This window comes from Micromys minutus (genome assembly GCF_963924665.1).
Source record: "Micromys minutus genome assembly, chromosome: 28".
Classification (NCBI taxonomy): domain Eukaryota; kingdom Metazoa; phylum Chordata; class Mammalia; order Rodentia; family Muridae; genus Micromys; species Micromys minutus.
In genome coordinates, this window is record NC_137963.1 from 37,476,836 (window position 1) to 37,497,406 (window position 20,571).

Below are 20,571 nucleotides of genomic sequence, written 5' to 3' on the forward strand. Positions count from 1 at the left end.
ATTTTCAGGGACTTCCTGAAGCTTTTTGAGCTGCTTACCTTCCTGCTTAAGGGGCTTCCTTGAAGGAGGAAATGTTTCACAAGAGGCAGGAGGATTAAGTCCAAGCCCTGCCAGGGACAACTTAGTAAGACCTTGTCTTAAAATATAAAGTGAAAATAGGAATAGGCACAGTTCAGTAGTACAGGGAAAGAGATGTCATATCGTGTTTCTTAAATATATCTTCTGTATCATCCCGAGTTTGACATGTTCACCTCCAGGCCAAGAACAGCCACTAGAAGACACATGCAGACAGGAATACCAACTATAGCCCTTTGCACACATTCCCCCATTCATCCAACAGCCAGGAACTGTTGGCCTACCTACCATGTCAGACACCACTCTGGACACTGGGAACGGCAGTGGGCAGAGGGCAAAGATCCTCTAACCAAAGCGTGGCAAGATAAAAAGTGAACAAGGAAAATAAGTCAATTCGCAGTTGGTGAGATGGAGTGAGGAAGGGGGGTCACCCAGTGCCGGAACTGCACTCGGAGAAAATGCTCTCAAGGGAGGACCTCATAGGGCATATGACATTTAATAAAGACCCAAAGGACACCAGGGGTGGACATGGGATGGGGTGGGGGTGGTGCTGGGAACACAGTCTAAGCAGTGGAAGGGTCCAGGAAGCAGAGCAGGCCACTGCACAGAGGAAAGGCTATGTATGGTAAGGGTAGGAACTCAGGCATGTGAGAGCTTAGTGGCCACTGTAAAAGATTTTGGCACTTACTACTGGGGAACGGGATTCGGTCTCCGGGATTTGAGCAGAGGAGGGACATAAGCAACTGTAGGTTAATGTTATAGAAGGACTGCTTCTGCATTGAGACAGAAGTAGAAAAGCGATGTGGTAATCCAGGCCAGAGACTCCTACCTGACGGGATGTCTGAGTAGGACGGAAAGGGATGCCTGAGATCCACGCAGCCAGCCAGACTCTGGTCCTGGCAGTGAGTATAAGACCCTGCATAGTCTTGGGCATTTGAACACTTAGCCTCCAGTTGGTAGTACCTGCTGGGGAGAGGGAGATGACAAAGCCTTGCTGGTGAAAGTATGTCACGCATTGTAGGCTTGAGAGTAAAAAGCCTTCTTGCACTTTGATCTCTGCTTTGTGCTTGTGGTTCAAGACGTGAGCTCTCAGCCTCCCATTCTGGCTGCCAGGTCTGCTTCTTGCCTCCTTGCCTCCTCAGGGACTCATCCCTCGGGGATCATGAGAGGAAATAATCCATTCCCTTCATAAGTTGCCTTGGTTATGATGTTTTAGCCCAGCAATAGGAAAGGAACTAGTTCATTTGTGCCTTAGCCACATATTCCCTTTGAGTAGCTCCTTTGTTTTTTCCTACAGTATTACCTGTCATCAGGCAAGGGCTGGTGAGAGTTTAGCAGGTGGCCCAAGCCTGCAATCTGGGAGTCGTACAGAGTCCATTACCTGATTCCTCCATTACTGCAGGGCTGCTTATTCAAAGATGGAGCACTTTCTGTGTACTAGATGTCATCCTGGTGCCATTCTAAAAATATTTAAAACAATGCACAGGCAAATGCAATAACAGAGCAAGAGAAGCAGCTAAGAGACAGCGCTGCCTTTATGGCTCGTCCCATGAAGTGCACCCTACAAGGGACTCCCTAAATAATCTTCAGAAAATACAGGGAGAAAAATTAAGGAATCTCCTTATTTTAGCAGAGATCATAAGTGATATCCCACCACCACCACCATCACACTACCTAAAGATGAAATTCCATTTTTCTTAGTCTGGAAGCAGAGCTCTTTCTAATGGGTAGCGCATTTCCCAGCCCCCCACAAGTCCTCAGAGACTCACACTACATCACAATATTTGTCCACGGCCTTCACCCCTTTCCTGAGTCTGCTCTTGCTAATGCTGAGACCTCTGCCTAAATCCCCCTGCCTCTTCCTGGTATTGTTTTGTTCTGTTTGAGATGAAATCTCAAGTAGTTCAAGTAGGCCTTACGGTCTCTTTGCAGCCAGGGATGGCCTTGAACTTCCAGTCCTTGTGTCTCCATCTTCCAAGAGCCCATGTAGAAGGTCTAAATGAGCTAAACAGAGGGAAAGACCATAGGCCCCACACTGACCAAGTGAAGGCTGAGGTTCTCGAGGGCCATTCACAGAGACAGTGTTGACCTATAGATTTATGTTAAGGTGATATATGATTGGACAGTATAGAGGTAGGTGGGGAAAAGGGTAGGAAAACATAAGAGGCGGAGACTGAAGTGGGGGAAGGGAGGCAGAGACAAGACAGAGGCAGACGTGTATGTTACACTCAGCGTATCTCTAGCTTGATAAGTTTGTTATTATTTCTAAAGGTTTCTATGGGTCTTTTTTATCTCATATAGAAGGGAAGTTTATGTCTTTGTCCACTGGATGTAAGTTTGTTGTATAGAGGGTCTGTAGATTGAGAATTTAATATACAAACCTGTTTGATAATTTACTAGGCTTTGGAGTCACGTTTGTTCCTGGTGGTGGAGGAATGGAATGGGTAGGATGGTCGTGTCCACCTGGGACAGAACAGGGCGGGCAGAATGAACTACCTGGGATGGGAACTGAGTGGAGAGGGCGGCTTGGGGACTGCGTGACAGAGTCTGTGCGCTCGGCTCCACACTAGAGCAGTCTTTGCAGAGTGAGACCATGGGGGCCGACAAAAGGCTAAGCATCCTTTTAATATTTACCACAGCATCCCTGTAATACTCGTTCTTGAGAAATGGAGGCAGGGAGAATAATTCAGATTCTTTCTCAAGATGGCAAGTTTGAGACTACATGATGTCCTGTCTTAAAGAAAAAAAAATCGAAATGCCATTTGTTCTTCAAGGTAATGCCAGGCATCTCTTCAAAGTTCTTCCTACTACATTCTTCTTTGGCCATTCTCCTGCTCCGCCCTTGCCTTGCCCTGTATCAATTACTGGGAAGAGACACAACTGATATTTGAATTGTCCCAGAGCCTCTGAGGCCTGGTATACAGATAGGAGACAGAAACATTTGATAAACTATCTAATGGTGGTGCACACCCAGCACTTGGGAGGCCAAAGCAGAGAGACTGTTTCAAGTTCAAAGCCAGCCTGATCCATACAGGGAGTCCAGGTGAGCCAGGGCTACATAGCAAGACCCCATTCCCCTAAAGAAAGAGAGAGAAGGCAGGTATGATATGTGTTATCCCACCGCTAGGGAGATGGAGGCAGGGGGAACAGGAACTTGAGGCTAGCCTCGCCAACATACTCAGTTTATGAGTCTGAGGCCAGCCTGAGGTACCTGAGACTCTGCCACAAACAAACAACAACAAAGGTTGGAGGGGTGACTTCCAGTAGACTGAATGGTATTTTATATAAGGAGTACATGTTGGGGTTCTGTAAACCCCACCCCACAGTTACCTGGCTGTTTGCCCCCTCCTCCCCCCTCTCCCCCCTCTCTCTCCACATGCTCATGGCTGGCCTCTACTTCTCTATCCCCCCCCCTGTCCCTACCACCCTCTTAACTCCCCCATGACCTGAATAAACTCTATTCTGTACTATACCATCACGTGGCTGGTCCTCAGGGGGAAGGGATTCCCAACATGAGCCCCCCAGAGGCATCTCCCTTGCCCCCGGGCCTCACCGCACCTCCATGGAGCAGTGTGCCTCCCACTCTCTTCATCTTTTTCCTAACAGTAGATGAACCCCTTGAGTTGGTGACATCATTTGGAGCCTCTCTACAAACATTATTTTCTTTGTCCTGCCTGGTACTAGAAGGAGGGACAGAAAAAGCAGCTGCCACGTTTGGCCCATTGCCCTTGGTCTAATGGGGGAAGCTGAGACAGGGCAGAAACTGAAAAATTGCTATCTACACACCCTGCCCCCAAGAAAACCCGGGCAGGGCAGGGAGAACATAAACAGCAACAATGTTGCACCAGTGGCTAGGAGAAGAGCTCAGCAGTAGAGCAAGTGTGAAGTCCTGTTATAGATCTCTGACACCAAAGAGAGGGCAGGGGAGGCATTACTTACAGCATTCCATAGGGTGGGGTTTGAATTTCAAGAAAATGGTTAGCAATTGCAGCTGTTCCTCTTGACTCAGTTTCTTTCTCTCAGTGGTCCCAGTTTCTCCTCTGTTAACCCAGGAAGCTGTGACTGGAGAGAGAGAGAGAGAGAGAGAGGAGAGAGAGAGAGAGAGAGAGAGAGAGAGAGAGAGAGAGAGAGAGAGAGAGAGAGAGAGAGCATCTCCTTGCTGTTTGATGATGTTCTTACAAGATTCTGGCTCCCTGAAACACTGGGCATGATGCTTCTCCACTACCTTTTTGAAGATTTTCTGTTTCTTTTCGGAATCACTATTTCTGACTCCATCTCTGAAGGTGTGCCTCTACACATTCCCAAAGGAAAACACCCATAGACTTCTTGCCTGCATCAAGTAAATAGCACTTTAGGCCAGCCACCCCATCTGTAAACCAGGAGTAAGATCAGATTGCGGGGATACTGACTAGGGTTAATTATATACAGTGTTTAGGGGCCAGGCAGTTACACAGGGACTCTGGAAGTTCTTGGCATAATACTATAGCATTACAATAATTCTGGCTTGCAAATTATAGCCCAGAAGAAGCATTACAGGAGAGACAACTCTGACTCCGTGGCCAGCTGAAAGCGGAATGTGAAAAAAATAAGTTGTGAAATACAGCTTCTCATCCCAATCCTTCAGAAAAGCAAGATAATGTTTCCATGTGCAGGGAACAGGCCTCCAGATCTTGGGGAGGACGGTCTTGGCCCAGGTGGCCTGGCTTACTGCCAGGATCTGGCCTCCTTTCCTTCCTGAGCCTAGAAGCTGAAGGGAGGGAGAAGAATGGAGGTAGGGCTTAAAACTAGGATGTCCTGGCCTTTCAGGTTTTTTTTTTTTTCCTTAATTGGGGCCTCCCTCCATGCAGGATGGTTAAGTGCTTATGCAGCAGAGCAAGGATTTAAAGGGTAATTTGAGACATTTAAGTCTAGGGAATACCCAAAATAAACATCTTAGCATCAACTTCTGGGGCCTTTCCCCAAAGTTCCAGACACCAAGCATTCAGCTTTGTCATGTGTGCACAGTTTAAGACTATTTCCTAGGGATGCTAAACGAATAGGTGTCAGGGAAGAAGTAAGTGGTAATGTTTTACCCGAGATTGTTAGGGTGTGGGTAACAGTGGGGTTTGGAAAACTCAAGCAGCCTCAGGGAGGGAGAGAGGCAAGTAGTCTGACTGCATATGGCTGAGCAGATAGAGCAGAGACTTCGGTCCTGAGTCTGTTTTTCTCTAGTGTAGTCTCGCTGGGCCACAGGGAGGGCTTGGAGGAGGTAACGTTGTGGCTCACCAGATCCCAAAGTCTCAGGATGAAAGCCTAACCTCCAGCTCTCCCAGATTCCTGGACCTGCTGTCCACTTCAATAGGTCGCTGCTCCTACAGGACACAGGAAACAGTGCGCCAAACTCATACACATGACAGGTGAAGTTAGGCTCACAGTGTGCTATTTTAGCAAACCAGCATTCTAAAGGAATGTTTCAGCTCCCAGGTACTCAAAAGGTGTGTGTCACATCATTACAGTGCCACCAGATCACAGGACTGGTATCTTAGTCTACTCAGGTAATTTACCTCGGGGCCTCAGTTTCTCCGACTGTAAAACAGTCTCTGGATTAAATAGAGCCTCGCCAGCCCGGGTAACCTTAAACGCTAAATGTTTACATAGCTGGTTCCACTAAGTTGGCAGTGAACAGGGTTAAAGCCCCACTTCCTACAAGGTGAAAAGGTAAGCAAACATTCCGACCTCCCCTTAGCCTTGCTCCGGGATTGGTGCCCCGCCTGGTCCCAGCCGCCTATCGCGTCTGCATCCGTCATCTGGATTGCTAATACACTCATTAGCATAAAGAGATTTTCGAAGACCCGGCGCCGGATGAGTTGAACCGGAGTCTCTGTCCTTTTAAAGAGAAGAGGGACAGGCACTCTCTTATTAAGGGCATCTCCACTGCACGGTCCTCTCGGTCAACTAGAGGTCGTGCGTTAGTCCGCCTACCACATAGATGGTGGGCATCCATTCTTAGAGTGTAGGGCACGCGGGCCCCCAGGGGTTGTGCTGACTGTTCTGGCCTCTAAGAGCCGCAGTCTCTGCTGGAGGGAGGCAGGGCCTGCCCAGCAGCAGGACGCGAGCGCCCTCGGGCACGACCCGCGGGCTGGCGCCCAGGCGGCCGCAGGAGGTGGCTCCTGCTGCAGGGGGCTGGTTCCTGGCCGCACGCGGGGGCGGGGCTTGGGAGGAGGCGGGGCATCGGCGGAGGGGTGGGGCCTGTGGGAAGGGGCAGGGCCGCGGCGCTGGGAGGGCTCTGGCTGCCGAGTGTCACACACGCGGAGGCTCGGGAGGCGGCAGCAGAGGCAGCGGCAGCGCCAGGCGCCGCCGGGACGGGCAGGGGCGCGCGGGCTCCGCCAGGCGCCGGCCGCCTCCCTCATTCGCTCGCTCGCTCGCTTCCCGATCCGCGGCGGGGGCCGGGCTCGCCCCGGGTGCACCCGAGAAGCCCGCAGCTGGCCGCGGCTCGCACGGGTCAGGGGCGCGCTCCGCGAGGGTGGGGGCGCCGGGTGCGGGCGTGCGCGGCGGGGGGCTCCCGGCCTTCCGCTCTTGGCCGCCCCGGGGCCCTATGAGACGCGTCTGCGAGGGGCGCGAGATCCGAAGCTCGGTCGGCGCGCGGCAGGGGCGGAGGGCTGTGCAGCAGCGGCCGGAGCCGGGCGGCGGCCGGCAGGAGGCGGCGGCTGCGAGAACTTGAACTTGGCGACGGGTGTCCCGCACGGCCCCCCACCGGGGCAGGGGCTTTGCGGGACCGGGAGGCTGCGTTGTCCCCCGAATGGCCGCGGCGGCGGACCGGGCTCGCGCGCCGCGGCCCTAGGCGGCCCTTCGCCATGGCCAAGTGGCTGAACAAGTACTTCAGCTTGGGCAACAGCAAGACCAAGAGTCCGCCGCAGCCGCCGAGGCCCGACTACCGCGAGCAGCGGCGCCGGGGCGAGCGGCGGGAGCAGCCCCCGCAGGCCGTGCCGCAGGCCTGCTCGGCGTCCTCGGCGTCCTGCGGGTCGGCCGCCGCCTGCTTCTCGGCCTCGTCGGGCTCCCTGCCCGACGACAGCGGCAGCACGAGTGACCTCATCCGCGCCTACCGCGCGCAGAAGGAGCGCGACTTCGAGGACCCGTACAACGGGCCGGGCTCGTCGCTGCGCAAACTGCGCGCCATGTGCCGCCTGGACTACTGCGGCGGCGGCGGCGGGGACCCCGGCGGGGGCCAGCGCGCCTTCACGGCGGCGGCGGGAGCTGCGGGCTGCTGCTGCGCGGCGGCGGGAGCGGGCGCCGCCGCGTCCTCGTCCTCGTCCTCCGGCTCCCCGCACCTCTACCGCAGCAGCAGCGAGCGGCGGCCGGCCACACCGGCGGAGGTGCGTTACATCTCCCCGAAGCACCGACTCATCAAAGTGGAGAGCGCGGGCGCTGCGGGGGACCCTCCGGGAGGCGTGTGCTCGGGCGGCCGCACCTGGAGCCCGACGACCTGCGGAGGCAAAAAACTGCTCAACAAGTGCGCCGCCGAGGAGACCGGAGCTGGTCAGAAAGACAAGGTAAGAGCCAAGCTACTGGTGCGCATGGGAAACTGAGGTACCGCCACGTTTCCCACCTCTTCCACCAACTTTGCTCTGGCATCCGGGGGTCTAGGTTACAGCGCGCATTCTGCCAGATGGTTGATCAGACTCCGTCTCTTTGGTTTCTGCTCCCCAAACGCACCCTTACCGATCCCAAAGCCAGAGCGAGAGAGCACCCCACCTAATTTTACCCAGAAGACAGACCCAGCCAGCCCTTCCGGCTCCCCCAGGAAAGTCAGCAGCGGCTGGCATGAAAGAGAATTTACTCTTGTTTACCCCGGAGTCCCTGTGGTGGTCCCCTTCCCAGATGCAGATGGGAATTGAGGTCTAGGGTCGGAAAAGGAATCTCTTGGTGATAGTTTTCCTTACTTACGGCCTGTCTCTGAATGTGTGTATGTAAGTGCTTCTAAAAGTCCCACCCTGCGTGCCAGGTTTCCGAGCCCAGCGGCCTTTTGTACTGGAGCGATGTTGGGAGCCCCCACGCAGGCTTTTCCGGTGTAAAGGTTCATCTTCCCCGAGAACTTACCCATCTGGCTGTTCCTACCGGCTCTCCCTAGCTCCGCCGGCGGGCTGCTATCCTCTTTCCTGATGCCATCCCTATACTACTGTCTCGGGAATGAGAAGCCATTGTGGCAACCCCCTGCTCAATCTATCGGGCCATCTTGTTCCCTGCTTCATAACAAGGGAGTTAATTACAGCCAGCCCCCCCCCCCCTACTCTTCCTTCCCTTCACACGCCAGAGTTAGCCTCCCTTCCCCCATAAAATACTTGTTCTGTCCACTTCTCATGGAGGCAGTTTTGATTAAATCTGAGGCCAAGTGAGAAAGCGATCTTTAGGGCAGGGTTGCCTGGCTGTTAGGTCCCAGCTCAGCTTGCATTCTCCCCCACGCTCTCCGTGCAAGCTCAGACTTTTGCCTGGATTGATAGAGATTGGATATCCTAGCAGGGAAACCTGTCAGCGGGGTGCTTGGCAAGGCTTCTTTTGAGGAAGGGGATGCCTTCCTGAAAAAGTTTTCTGTCAGGTTTTCTCCCTGGGGAATCTTAACTGCATTGTCTTCCCAGGATGGTGTGTGCAGCCTGTAGGAGCCTAGTGTCCTCTGGAACGGTGTGTGTGCACACACCTCAGAAGCGCGTACTCTGCACTTCCCAAGTACCCAAGATGCTGTACTGATGACAATGAACTGGAAGCCCTGGTGACTCATACAGGGAGCAATAGGAGAGATGTTCCTGATGAGGGCTGAGCTATTGGGCTTCTGGGTGATGTTTTCCAGAAGACAAACCCTCCTGCAGCTTCCTGTGTGGCTCAGGCTCAGTTTGGTGTGCTCACTGGGAGAGCCTGGAGCTCTTGCATAAAGGAGTGAGGAGACAGCTTTCCTGAGGGGTTTGCAGCCCTGACTCAGCATCCAGACGTGGCCCAAGGCCACGCCCCCAGGGGGGCAGACTTTCTTTGTTTACTGCTTGTGGTTCAGTCTGCTCTCTCTGAAGTCTTTGTGTGGCTTTCAGAATTGTTGTAAACATTTTTTTTTTCCCCCTCAACTAGAGTTAAGACTTAAGGATGCTCAGTAATCATACTTTGTAGCCGGAATGTCAAGTGTGCCTAAGACTTGGCTTCATTGACAAATATTTCCCATGGGTCTTTGCTCTCCTCTACCAGGTGCTGGATGGGGAATCTTGTGCAGGGCGCATTTGTGTTGATGCTGTGACAGAGGCCATCCTGTGATGGGTCTGGTGTTAAACAGGGTCTCCATTGTTGAGCTGGAGCCAGTAGTGATCAGGGGGTGGCTGGAGAGATGTCCTGTGCTTTAGAGAGCTGCAGGTACAGTCTTGTGGTTGGAACGTAGAGGTTAGAGTTGGACAGGACCCTAGAGGGGTTGCAGGGTCTGGACCAAGGAAGGATGGTAAGCTGAGCTGGCTGTGGTAGGGAACAGTTTTAAAGAAATGCTCTCTCTGAGCTGGTTTTCCCATCTCAGGATGAAGCTTTGATCTTTTAAAAGTTGTCTCTCCTGGGAGACAAGGAAGGAAGTTACCAGATGTTCCTTCTGTCATGAGGAAGGGAGGTTGCAAGACAGACTAGTAAGGGACAGTGAGTGTCCTGGGAGGCTGGTTGAGACACTGCCTTATTTTCTAAGACTGAAAACAGTGCTGACCTTCAAGTCACTAGGTAGCCAAGGATGGGCTTGAGTTTGTCATCCTCTTTTCTTTCTGTCTCTGTCTGTCTGTCTCTTTTTCTTTTCTTCTTCTTCTTCCTTCCTCCTCCTTCTTCCTCCTCCATCCTCCTCCTCCTCCTCCTCCTTCTTTTTTCTTTTTTGGTTTTTAGAGGCAGGGTTTCTCCATCCTGGAACTCATTTTGTAGACCTCTGCCTCCTGAGAGCTGGGATTAAAGGCATGTGTTACCACCTCTCAACTGTGGGGACAGCAGGTATGGAGCACATCTAGTTTTATGCAGTAGTTCTGGAGATTGAAACCAGTGTTTTGTACACACTGAGCAAACAGTTCTACCAAGGGAGCTCCATGCTCAGCCCTCCTCTGCAGCTTCTTTAAAAAACAAAAATGCCTGCACATTCGCTTTGACTTTTTGACAGTTTCATACATGCATATCTGAATGTATCTTGATCACATCCACTTTTGGTTCCCCACTCCCTCTTTACCTCACCCCCAAACACTTGCTGCTCCTCTCTTAATCTTTTAATAAAAAATCTCCTATTGAGTTTAAGTAGTGCTGCTTATATGGGCAAGGGCAGACTTCCAGAGGCGACCCCTGTCCTCAAGAGCCATCAGTTGCCAGGAGAGGGGTGGAACCTCACGATTCCCCTCCAGACCGTGCTAGAATTATTATTGACAGGCTTGGTCTTGTAGGGGTCTTGTGGAGGTGACCATAGCTGATGTGCATCCATGAGTAGGATGACCGTCCATGGTTAGGAGACAGTTCCTGACGGCGCTCCTCTCATCCTGTCTCTCACAGCCTTACTGTCCTGCTCTAATGCATTAATTCCCGGAAACCTGTGACTCCCAGCCACTCTGGTGGGAGCCGTGAGGATTAGCCTTTTGAAAAGTGTCTGGGTGACCGCCGGTCTCGGGTCTCACTCTTCACCTTATTCTCACATCATCTGGCCAGGACCAGTTTGGCCACAGGCGGCGGGTACCTGTCGCCAGCTCAGTGTGTGGCCAGTACCACCCCATCAGCAGTCAGATGGCAGTCTGGTTTTCACACTCTTTCTAGTAGACAGCGTTCAGGAGGCCAGACCCACTGTGATCCATCCCTGAACATCCCGAACCTGTCTTCAGTCCTCCCCGGAGCAGCCTAACGTCCTGTTGTTGCCCTCGGAGAATTGGCCAATGCCGGTGTCCGCTTTCACCCCAGACCCGAGTTGAGAGTTCCTGTGGCATAAAGTGTTGCTCCTGGCTAGTGCCACCATCTCCCAGTGCTGTACTTACCACGGTCTAGCTTGGGGGTCTCATTCCTGCCCCTGAACACGTTTGAACCCTTTACTCTCTTGCACAATTAGGTCGTCCACCTGTTCTCTCAGGTGTATGTCCTGGGGCACATCACCTGGCCACATCCCACTCCATCACTGCAGCGTCTCCAGTGGGGTGTTTTTCTCTCAAAGGAGTCTTTTCACTGTTCCAGATTCCCCCTAACATAACGTAGTAACCATTTCTGTGCTCAGAAATGAGGCATGAGTGAGTGGAGCTGAAGAGGAGGCAGAGGTTAAGGGCGCAGTAATCTTTGGTCTGAGCTTCTGCAGGAAGTGGATGTGTGTTTTCAACACCCCCCCAACACACACACACACACACACACACACACACACACACACACTCGGTGATTTTTGTCCTGAGGATTTGGGGAGTTTTTTCTAGGAAGCAGGCGTTTAAATTGAACCTAGAGGCGGAAGTGGGACTTAGTGGGGCGGGATGACTGCAGGCTGTAAGGGGGCTTGTGTGTCTGCAAGTGCTCATGATGGCAAAACCGCATTGTGGGCTGTGGGCTGTGTTCTTGGGAGCCAGAGCTCATATGCAGTGGGTCTTGCTTGGGAAATGAGAGCTGTGGTGGAGGCTTGCTTCAGTCTGGGTCTTCCAGGTGAGTTTTTTGCACAGGGGAGTCCATGTAGACTGTTGACCCAGGGAAGGCGATACTTTAGAGCCTTAATTAGGAGCATCTGGGAGAGGTGGCCTAGAATTAAAGGGCCATTATAACATATTTCAGGTGAGAGGTGGGGAGCCCCTGAGCTCCTGGGAGAGGTAGTTGTTTAGGTAGAGCTAATATTCCTTCAGTCATGCTCTTTTGGGGGAGATGATGCCCCGCACCCCCTTTGCAGCCAAACCGGTCTCATCCAGTTATGCTTTCTGCTGGTCTTGTTTCTTTTGTCATAATTAAGTGGTGTTTCCAGAACGCCTGAGAAAGTCAAGAATGCACCATGATGTCAGTTTTCCCAGATATTAAATGCATGCTAACGTATACCAACACTTGGTATGTTATCAGCATCTTCAGAGTTGTGTTGAATAACACATTTCCATCCCAAATGAATAAATAATAATACTTCTTAACAACAACAACAGCAGCAACAAAAAACCCCACAAAAACAAACAAAAAACCACCACCACAATAAAGCAGCTAGCAGTTTCTGGGCTCTTTGCTAGGCACTGGGAATTCAGAGGAAAGTCAGTGTGGCCACGGAGATTTGCATCAGGGTACAGCAGGAGATACACACACACACACACACACACACACACACACACACACACCTGTTTCTGCAGTTGTCTGTATCCTTTACCATAACCACCTGCCACTCAAATGGGGGCAGAGAAAGTCAGATCTATATTCCAGCCACTCTGGAAGTTGAGTCAGAAGAAATATAAATTCAACGCCTACCTGGGCTGCAATGTACAAGGCCAGTCAGGGCAATTTAGTCCTTGTCTCAAAGTCACATGTAAAAAGGCTGGGTCTGGAGAGATGGCTCAGTGGTTTAGAGTACTCTGCTCACCAGAGGACCTGGGTTCAATTCTCTACACCCACATGGAACTCACATGTACAGCCCATAAACATCTGCAACTCCAGTTTCAAGGGGTTCAGTGCCCTCTTTTGGCTTCTTTGGGGACTAGGCACATACATAGTGTACAGTTAGCATGAAGACAAAACACAGAAAGTAAAAAGTAAAAAAAAAAAAAGTGGGGGAGGGGGCTGGGCTGGAGATGGCTCAGAGGTTAAGAGTACAGACTGCTCTTCCAGAGGTCCGGAGTTCAATTCATGGTGGCTCACAACCATTTGTAATGGAATCTGATGCCTTTTTGTGTATCTGAAGACAACTACAGTGCTGTCTAAAAATCTAAAAGAAGAAAAAGAAATGATTGAAAAAAAAAAAAAGGCCCGTGTTTCTCATGTGGGGTTGGGGGTGAGTATGAGGTATTTGCTTAGTGATAAGAGTATGTGTCTAGTATACGCCAATATTGTGTGACAAAACTTTTCCTGGGTATAGGCAACATTCAATTCAAGTCTTTGCAGCTTTTCTTCAAGAATCTTTGCATCTAGCTTCCTTCTGAGGCTGCATTTTTAGCTTACTCTGGCAGGGAGGGGGGTGTAATAAATTTGGTCAGTTTCAGGGACTTCCTGAAGCAGTTTCAATTTGTTTACCTTTCTGCCTAAGGAGCATGCCTGAAGGATGGAATGCTTCAATCTTATGGGAAAGTTTTCACACATAACAGCTAGGCCTTGGATTCAATCCCCCCCCCCCCCAAATTGAAACAAAATTACTGATGCGAACATAGACTTGTGTTTTCTTGTTTCCTAAGCCAGAAACAATTGAGTAACAATATATGTAGTATTACTTTGTATTATACTTATAGGGGTTTTATAAGTATTTGTACTTACAGGGGGGTCTTATAAGCCCGCTAGACAGGTGTGCGAAACGCAAAGCCTTGTGCCTTGTCCCTTTTTATTCTAGTTTGAGACAGGGACTTACTCTTAGACCAGGCTGGCCTTGAACTCAGAGATCCTCCTATTCTAAGGTCTGGGTTAAAGATGTGTGTCACCATGACTGGTCTACTGTTATTTTATATAGGAGACATAAGCATCCTTGGTTTGTGGTATTCAAGGACAGTTCTGGAAACAACATCCCGTGGGTCTCAGTAAATAAACAAGCCCACTAGGTTCCGAAGCCTGAAACAGTATCAGAACCTAAGGAAAGGCTGAAGTGCACCCAGAAGGTTGGACCAGCCTGAAACCAGACAGGAGGCGCCCGGTGAGCTGACAGCTGAGGGACAGTGGGATTGGGTGAGCAGGGAACTGGGGAGCAGCAGGTGGGTGCAAGGGCCTTCTGTTGGCAGAATGGGATGGAAGCCTTGATGCTGGGGAGCTGACTTGTCATTTGATCTTTTCACATCAGATCACTAGTCCGGATCAATGAAGCCAGGGACGAAATGTCAGCCATTGCTGTTTGATGAATAACCAGATTCTCCCGTCCTTAAAATGTCCCATTTAGAAAAGGTTAGGACCAAGTTGATGGCCAAAGACCGGTTCCCCATTCCTGTCCCAAACCTTGATAGAAGAGTGAGAGAAATTTTGTCACAGTTGTTTTCAGAGTTAATTCCCCAGAAGGCTTCATTGTAACACTTCCTTTGTCACAAAGTCCTCACAGCCATTCTAGGCTCTAGGTCCAGATACTGTATCAGCTATTGCTCCAGCCTTAGAGGTCAGCCAAATTTTTTTAAAGGGCCAGAGCCAGGCAGTAAATGTTTTCAGGTTTGAGATGGTCACAGCAGGTTAGCTGTGTCATTGTATCTAAAGGCAGCCTTAGAGAATATATTAGTAGGACTCCTTGTATTCTGATAAAACTTTTATTTTCAAAGCCAGGCAGCAGGCCTTTGGGTTCTAGTTTTCTACCCAGGCACCAATCACGGAGTGTCATTTCCGGTCTTGATGGAGCTCACTCTAGTTAGGGTGGTCTCGAACTGTGCTATCCGGCTCTAATTCAGTATTGGTCCCTTATTCTTAGCATATACTCGTATGGCAGGGCAGGGTTCCAAAAAGGGGCAGAAACCCTTGAGGTTTGAATCTAGGACACTGTTGCTTTGAGTGCTGTTGGCCCAAGCAAGTCATAACATAAGGCCAAGATTCAGGAAGACAGGCAGAGTTGGGCGAGGGGCAGGGATGTACGCAAGACACTGGAGGCTTTTAGGGTTGTTCATCTGCTGCGGGTACTGTCAGCCCGTATCACAGATAAAGACACTGAGGTTTAGAGACGTTAGTGATGAACTAATGTCGTAGATTTTAAGGATAACAACAAGGTGCACACTGCATTGAGTCCATGCATGTGCCTTTCCACTAACTACTTCATTGCTTCCAGCTTCAACGGCCTGGAGAAGGCCCTGCTGTTGACAGCTGTGGCTGCCATGCCTCCCTCCCCTCCCACCAAATGCTCTCCTTAGCTCCTTCCTTGTTTTGACCCACAGCTGGACTCTCTCCTGTCTGCTGCCGAGTTCCATAAAGGAGATGTTAATGCTGCACTTGAGTTATTTTATAGAGAGATTCCGCACACAGAGTAGGCACATCCCAGAGGACGGCTGCACAGAAATGTGTGTCTTGTAACTGTCATGTCTTCTCATTCTAACACTAGACCTTCCCTCCCCCAAAGGATTTCTAGGCTGTGTGTGCTCTGCTTGAAGATGAAAGCTGGTGCTTCCTCTGCCCGTAATCTAGAAAGAACATACCTTTCCTAAAAGGAGGCCAGGTGACTGCCTCCTCTAGTTAGATGCTCTTGGGAACAAGACTTAACCTTGGTCTTGGCCTTGGGACCTAACCTAGGACTTGAATCCCTATCCTCTCCCTGCCCCTAAAGCATCACTGGGCTGTACCTTGGCTTTGAAAGGCTAATCTGAAGCAGGTGTGGTTTCCTCTGGCCTTGCAGCCAACCCCTCCCCTGCTGAGTTTAACTTGCATTGCAGAACCATTGAAGCAAAGGTCAGCTTTGGTCATTAAAAAATCAACCAACCAAACCAAACCAACCAAACCAAAACAACTTAACCCTGGACCTGGGGCCTGGGTGATGGCTCAGCAACCTCATTTTGATCCCAGGGGGGAAAAAACCTTTTCAGGTTGCACACACACACACACACACACACACACACACACACACACACACACACACACACACAGCTGAAAACCGGGCTGGTTGATGGCACCCATTGGTTGGGGGTGCTTTGATAGAGACAGGCTGCAATGGTCTGTAGCTCCACAGCTCCTGCTGGGCCTGCATCCTCGGAGGCATTTTTATATGCAGTCCATTGTCCAAAGCTGGGGGATACAAGGAGGGTGCAGGAACTGGCCAGTGTTGCACATCAGGAACTTCTGGTGGGGACACAGGAACCAAGGTTGGAACCCCGCTCTATGAGACGGTGACAGAATAGATGTAAACAGGTTTTGGGTTAGAGACTGGTCTGGACAGCACTGTGGTTCCTGAGAGAGGAGGGCAAACACCCTTCAGCTGAGGGAAGCCAGGAAGGCTTCGGAGGAGCGGGTGCTTGGGCAGAAGAGTGTTAACTGTAGCTAAGGGAAATGCAGGGCCACGCTCACTAGTCCTCACTAGTCGTAGCATTGCACGTATCCTGACACGGACGCCGTGCTGTGTGCCTGCTCCTCACCGCCCTCTGATGCATACAAACTTTCATTCCCTCCTTACCTACCCATTCTGCTAATACAAGGCGGATTTGAAACCGCACTGTTAATGCTGCTTTGCCTCCGGTCCCATCACATGAGCCTTTTCTGGGTTGCGGTTTGTTTTGCTCTTCTCCATCTCCCACAGGAGCGACGGGTTCTACATCCTTGTTATTCCACAGTCAGCTTTTCTACCTGTAGCTCACTGGCCTCAGCTCTGCTTTGGGGAAGGTGCTGGGGTCCCTGTCAGCACTGGAAGGAGCCGAGCCTGCCCTGCCTGTCTGAGGCTGGGGTGGGGAGGCAACTTGGCCAGAGCCCGAGTGGCAGGAAGGGTGACAGCCCGACCGAGTTCCGTTTCTTGTCTGTTTTGATTCTGAAACACTTGCTGAGACTACTCAGGCACATGGACGGAGGGCCTTACCACCGTGGAATTTTCCTCTCTTCCTGCTTGGTATTTTCCAGTAATATTTCTATTAATGTTTCACTTTCAGTCGGAGGTGCCGACTTCCTGAGAACGTGAACTTTTCTCAATGCTGAGCCAGGAAGGACCGACTTTTCCTCTTGGTCATTCAGTTCCTTTCTTTCCTCCAAGGGGAGCTCTGGATTCCCCATCATGCTGGAAAGGAAAAGCTTAGGCAGTGGGTCTTGGAGTTGATGTGTTATTCGTGACCCCGGGAGGTGCGCAGTTACTGATGGTCAGGTAGTGGCTTCCCCAGGCTTAGAAGGAAGAAGTAGCTTTGACGGGTGTGTGTGTGTGTATGTATGTGTTTATCTGTGTGTGTAGTGTGTATGTATGTGTGCATCTGTAAGTGTGTGTATGTATGTGTGCATCTGTGAGTGTGTTTGTATGTGTGTATATGTATGTATGATAGCATCCATGAATGTGTGTGTAAGTAGTGTGTATGTATGTATGCATCTGTGTGTGTGTATGTATATGTTCTTGTAGTGTGTATGTATGTGTATATGTGTGAGTGTGTGTATGTAGTGTGTGTATGTGTGTGCATCTGAGTGTGTATATGTGTGCATCTCTGTGTGTGTATATATGTATCTGAGAGTGTGTGTGCATATAGTGTGTATGTATGTGCACATTGTGATTATGTATATGTGTGCATGTGTGAGTGTGTGTATGTAGTGTGTGTATGTATGTGTGCATGTGTGAGTGTGTATATGTGTGCATCTGTGTGTGTATATGTATGTGTGTATCTGTGAGTAAGTTCGTGTGTGGTGTATGTATGTATATATGTGCATATGTGTGAGTGTGTATGTAGTGTGTATATGTGTGTATGTGTGAGTGTGTGTAAGTGTGCATCAGTATGTGTATGTATGTGTGTATCTGTGAGTGTATGTATGTGTGCATCCATGGGTGTGTGTATGTGTGTGTGTTGGAAGCTGGAGAGGTCCTCTGAGCCGAATTTGCTGGCTGAACACAGTTTCCAACTGGAATGAGGATGGTCCAGTTCATGTGTTCTCATTTATTCAGCATCCCTTGCTTAGAGGTGCTACGTGCTGGGTGCTGCTCTGTGTAGGTGATTGGAACAGAGCTGTGCACCAAATGTGAGTGCCTCACCCCCTCTGCTGGGATGTCGGATGGGGAGCTTAAGTGGTTATGTTTGGGTTGGATGCCCTTGTATTAAAGAGATTCGTTGAAGGGATTTAACCATGGGACCAGATGGTGTGAACTGTATCTCTCCAAAAGAGAACTGCATACAAGAGAAGGTCCAAGCAAGACGGGAAGGAGCTGGCAGGGTTGTTCAAGGGACAGTGCACAGGGCCGCATATTTGGGCAGGGCAGATGGAGGCTAAGGGGTGTGGAACAGGCAGAGAAGTCGAGCCTTGTGGGTATAGGAGAGATCTCTCCCTAGAACGAAGTGACTCAGGAAGCCAGCAGAAAGTTCTGCACAGAGCTGTATGGACGGATGCAGGTTTTAGAGCAGATTGTTTCAGGGTTGGCAGGTAGCTTAGTGGAGGAGCACTCAGTCTACTGAGTGAAAGAGCTTTTAGGATTTTGCTATGAGCTCATCTTCCAGCCCCATGGCTGGGCATTGGTCCCTTCTGTCTGGGGCCATCTTACTCTGTCCTTGTACCCATTCCTCATCTGACAGTCTTTTTGTTCCAGTATTCTCCGTCTCTTTTGCAGTCCCAGACAGAGGTCATCCCTGCCTCCTGTGTCTTAGGAACCCTAACAGGGCTTCAGTGACCACCCATCTTCTCAGCTACTCGGGCCAGAACCTAACACACATGTGGCCTTTTTTCCTGCCGTGGGTTCTTCCTTCAGAACGTGCTAGGCTGAATGTCGGCACCCAAGTTCCAATGGCTTCCAGTCCGTTCGCTCGGCTCTGTTCTCTGAGTCAGTCAAAGCAATCTTTTTGAAGTACTGAGGATCAAACCCAAACGTAAAAATGACCAGAAAGTTCCCACGGGCGAAACTTCGCCATCTCAGAAAGCCAGACAGCCCCACAATCCTTCTGGTACATTCTAAGCCACAGCATGTGACTTAGGGAATGCATGGTATTCAAGAGATGGCGCAGCCCCTACCTGCCTTCTGCTGTGAGCTCGCTGTGCCCAGAGCCAGTTCTCAGAAACAGGCAGGGACTCAGAAGTGCATCACTATCAGTCTCGGTGGTAATTTTACCTGTTACCACAGAATTAAAGTTTGATGCAGAAAATACAAAAAGAACTAACACAGACACCAACCCTGACTACACAATTCAGAGAAAATTAATTAGCATTGTCGACCTGTTAGTCTTCTTAAGTCTTAGCATCCTCAGTATACATATCTTTTTTCCCACGTATAAAAGTTGTTTCTTTCTGCCCAAAGACAGACAGTCTCAAACATGCACCAGCAGGGATTAATGTTTATATTGTGTTGTTTGCATTTCTCTTGTTTACTGGTTCTCACCAACTTAGCAGGGTTCCAAGGAACACCTTCAGCAACTAAATTCTCAGCAGAAGCTCCTGTGGTTATTTCCCCGGGCTGAATCGGTGTGATGGTAAAGTGTTTGATGTCTGCTTTCAGAGGGTGTCCTAGAAAGGCTCTTCGGTCTTAAGCCTGTTTACTTTTCTCACAAACTGGGATTTTGGTTTAGTTTGCGCTCTTGGATTTACTGGTGTATACCAGTAAATGGTTTAGATGTTTGTTGCCTTCCTAAAAATGTTTACCTCCTTCTTCTGCCTGTTTACTTCTATCGCAGAGTCAGCGATCCTGCTGGTGTGGACTTCTTGGTAAAACTCTGAGGTCAAGCAGTCTGACCATCTTATACATGACCTGTGGATGTGTGACAGGCGCTCTTCAAAGCAAGCTGTAACACTGTCTTCCAGGGCCAGGTTCTCAGCCAGGCACCAAGAGCTAAGGACTGGGTCCCTTTGGGATCACAGCGGAGAGGGCTTTAATGAACTAAACTCAGGAGCTTGCTATAAAGAGGAGACCAGCCAGAGCAAGTTCTGAGTAGGCGGCCTAAGGTAAGAGGTAAGAAGTTCGGGGGAGGGGGAGGATTGGGTGTAGAGCAGGATCCTAATTCATGAGTAAGCTGGAAAGGATTAAAAAAGATAGAGAGGGGCAGGTAGGACTAGATTCCAGAGGAACCTCGAGACTTCAGCACTTGGCGGGCAATGTGTGAGGCAGAGTTGCCTGGCTGAGTTACATGGTGTTAGGGGCTGGACATTCTCCTTGACTAGTCAGCAAGGCCATGCCTTGGGGTTCAAAACTGTTGATTCAAACATGGCAGTACCCTAGTGGCAGCCCACTGATTGTGGCATGAAACCAACATTGGTATTGGGAACAGAAGGCCTAATCTTACATGCTGTTTCTGGGCTTGGAAGCCATGTAACTTGGAATGAGTAATTAGCTTTCCCCGGGCCTGGAATATCCTGTCTTCCTGTCCCTTGGGGTTAACGAGAACGGTGTTTCCTGACCATTCACTGTAGGTTACTTTTCCATGTTTGAGTGTCATGGTGGGTCATTGAGGGGGTACCATGAAGGTCCTCACTTTACAGATGGCAAATGAGATACTATTGAGTGGGAGGGAGTCAGTCACTGTAAGGGATAGAGAGCCATTGCTTCCTGGCAGAGCACTGAGCCTTAAGACTTTTGTATTACTTTGACAATGCCTGTCCTGATCCTTAGCCCGGCTTTAGAGGCAAAGCTTGGCTTTCCTACTCGACCAGGGACGAGCAGAAGGAAACACTGTCTCTGAGACCAGCCCGAGTTCTAGAGCTGTGTGTGTGCTCCTTACAGGGCACACATTCCTTAGCAGGCACACTTTAAGACCTCCACTCCTTTGAGGAGGAAACATGCATACC

General features: G+C 50.3%; 1 protein-coding gene across 1 annotated transcript in view; it reads left to right on the plus strand.

The window, feature by feature from the left end:
• Positions 1 to 6,768: 6,768 nt before the first annotated feature.
• The window catches only part of SHB (SH2 domain containing adaptor protein B), a 99,893-nt gene continuing 86,090 nt past the window's right edge, over positions 6,769 to 20,571 (plus strand). The window contains exon 1 of the mRNA XM_080940063.1: positions 6,769 to 7,604. Within this exon, the coding sequence (XP_080796189.1) occupies positions 6,909 to 7,604 (696 nt within the window). The 5' untranslated portion in view covers positions 6,769 to 6,908. The remainder of the gene's footprint in view (positions 7,605 to 20,571) is intronic.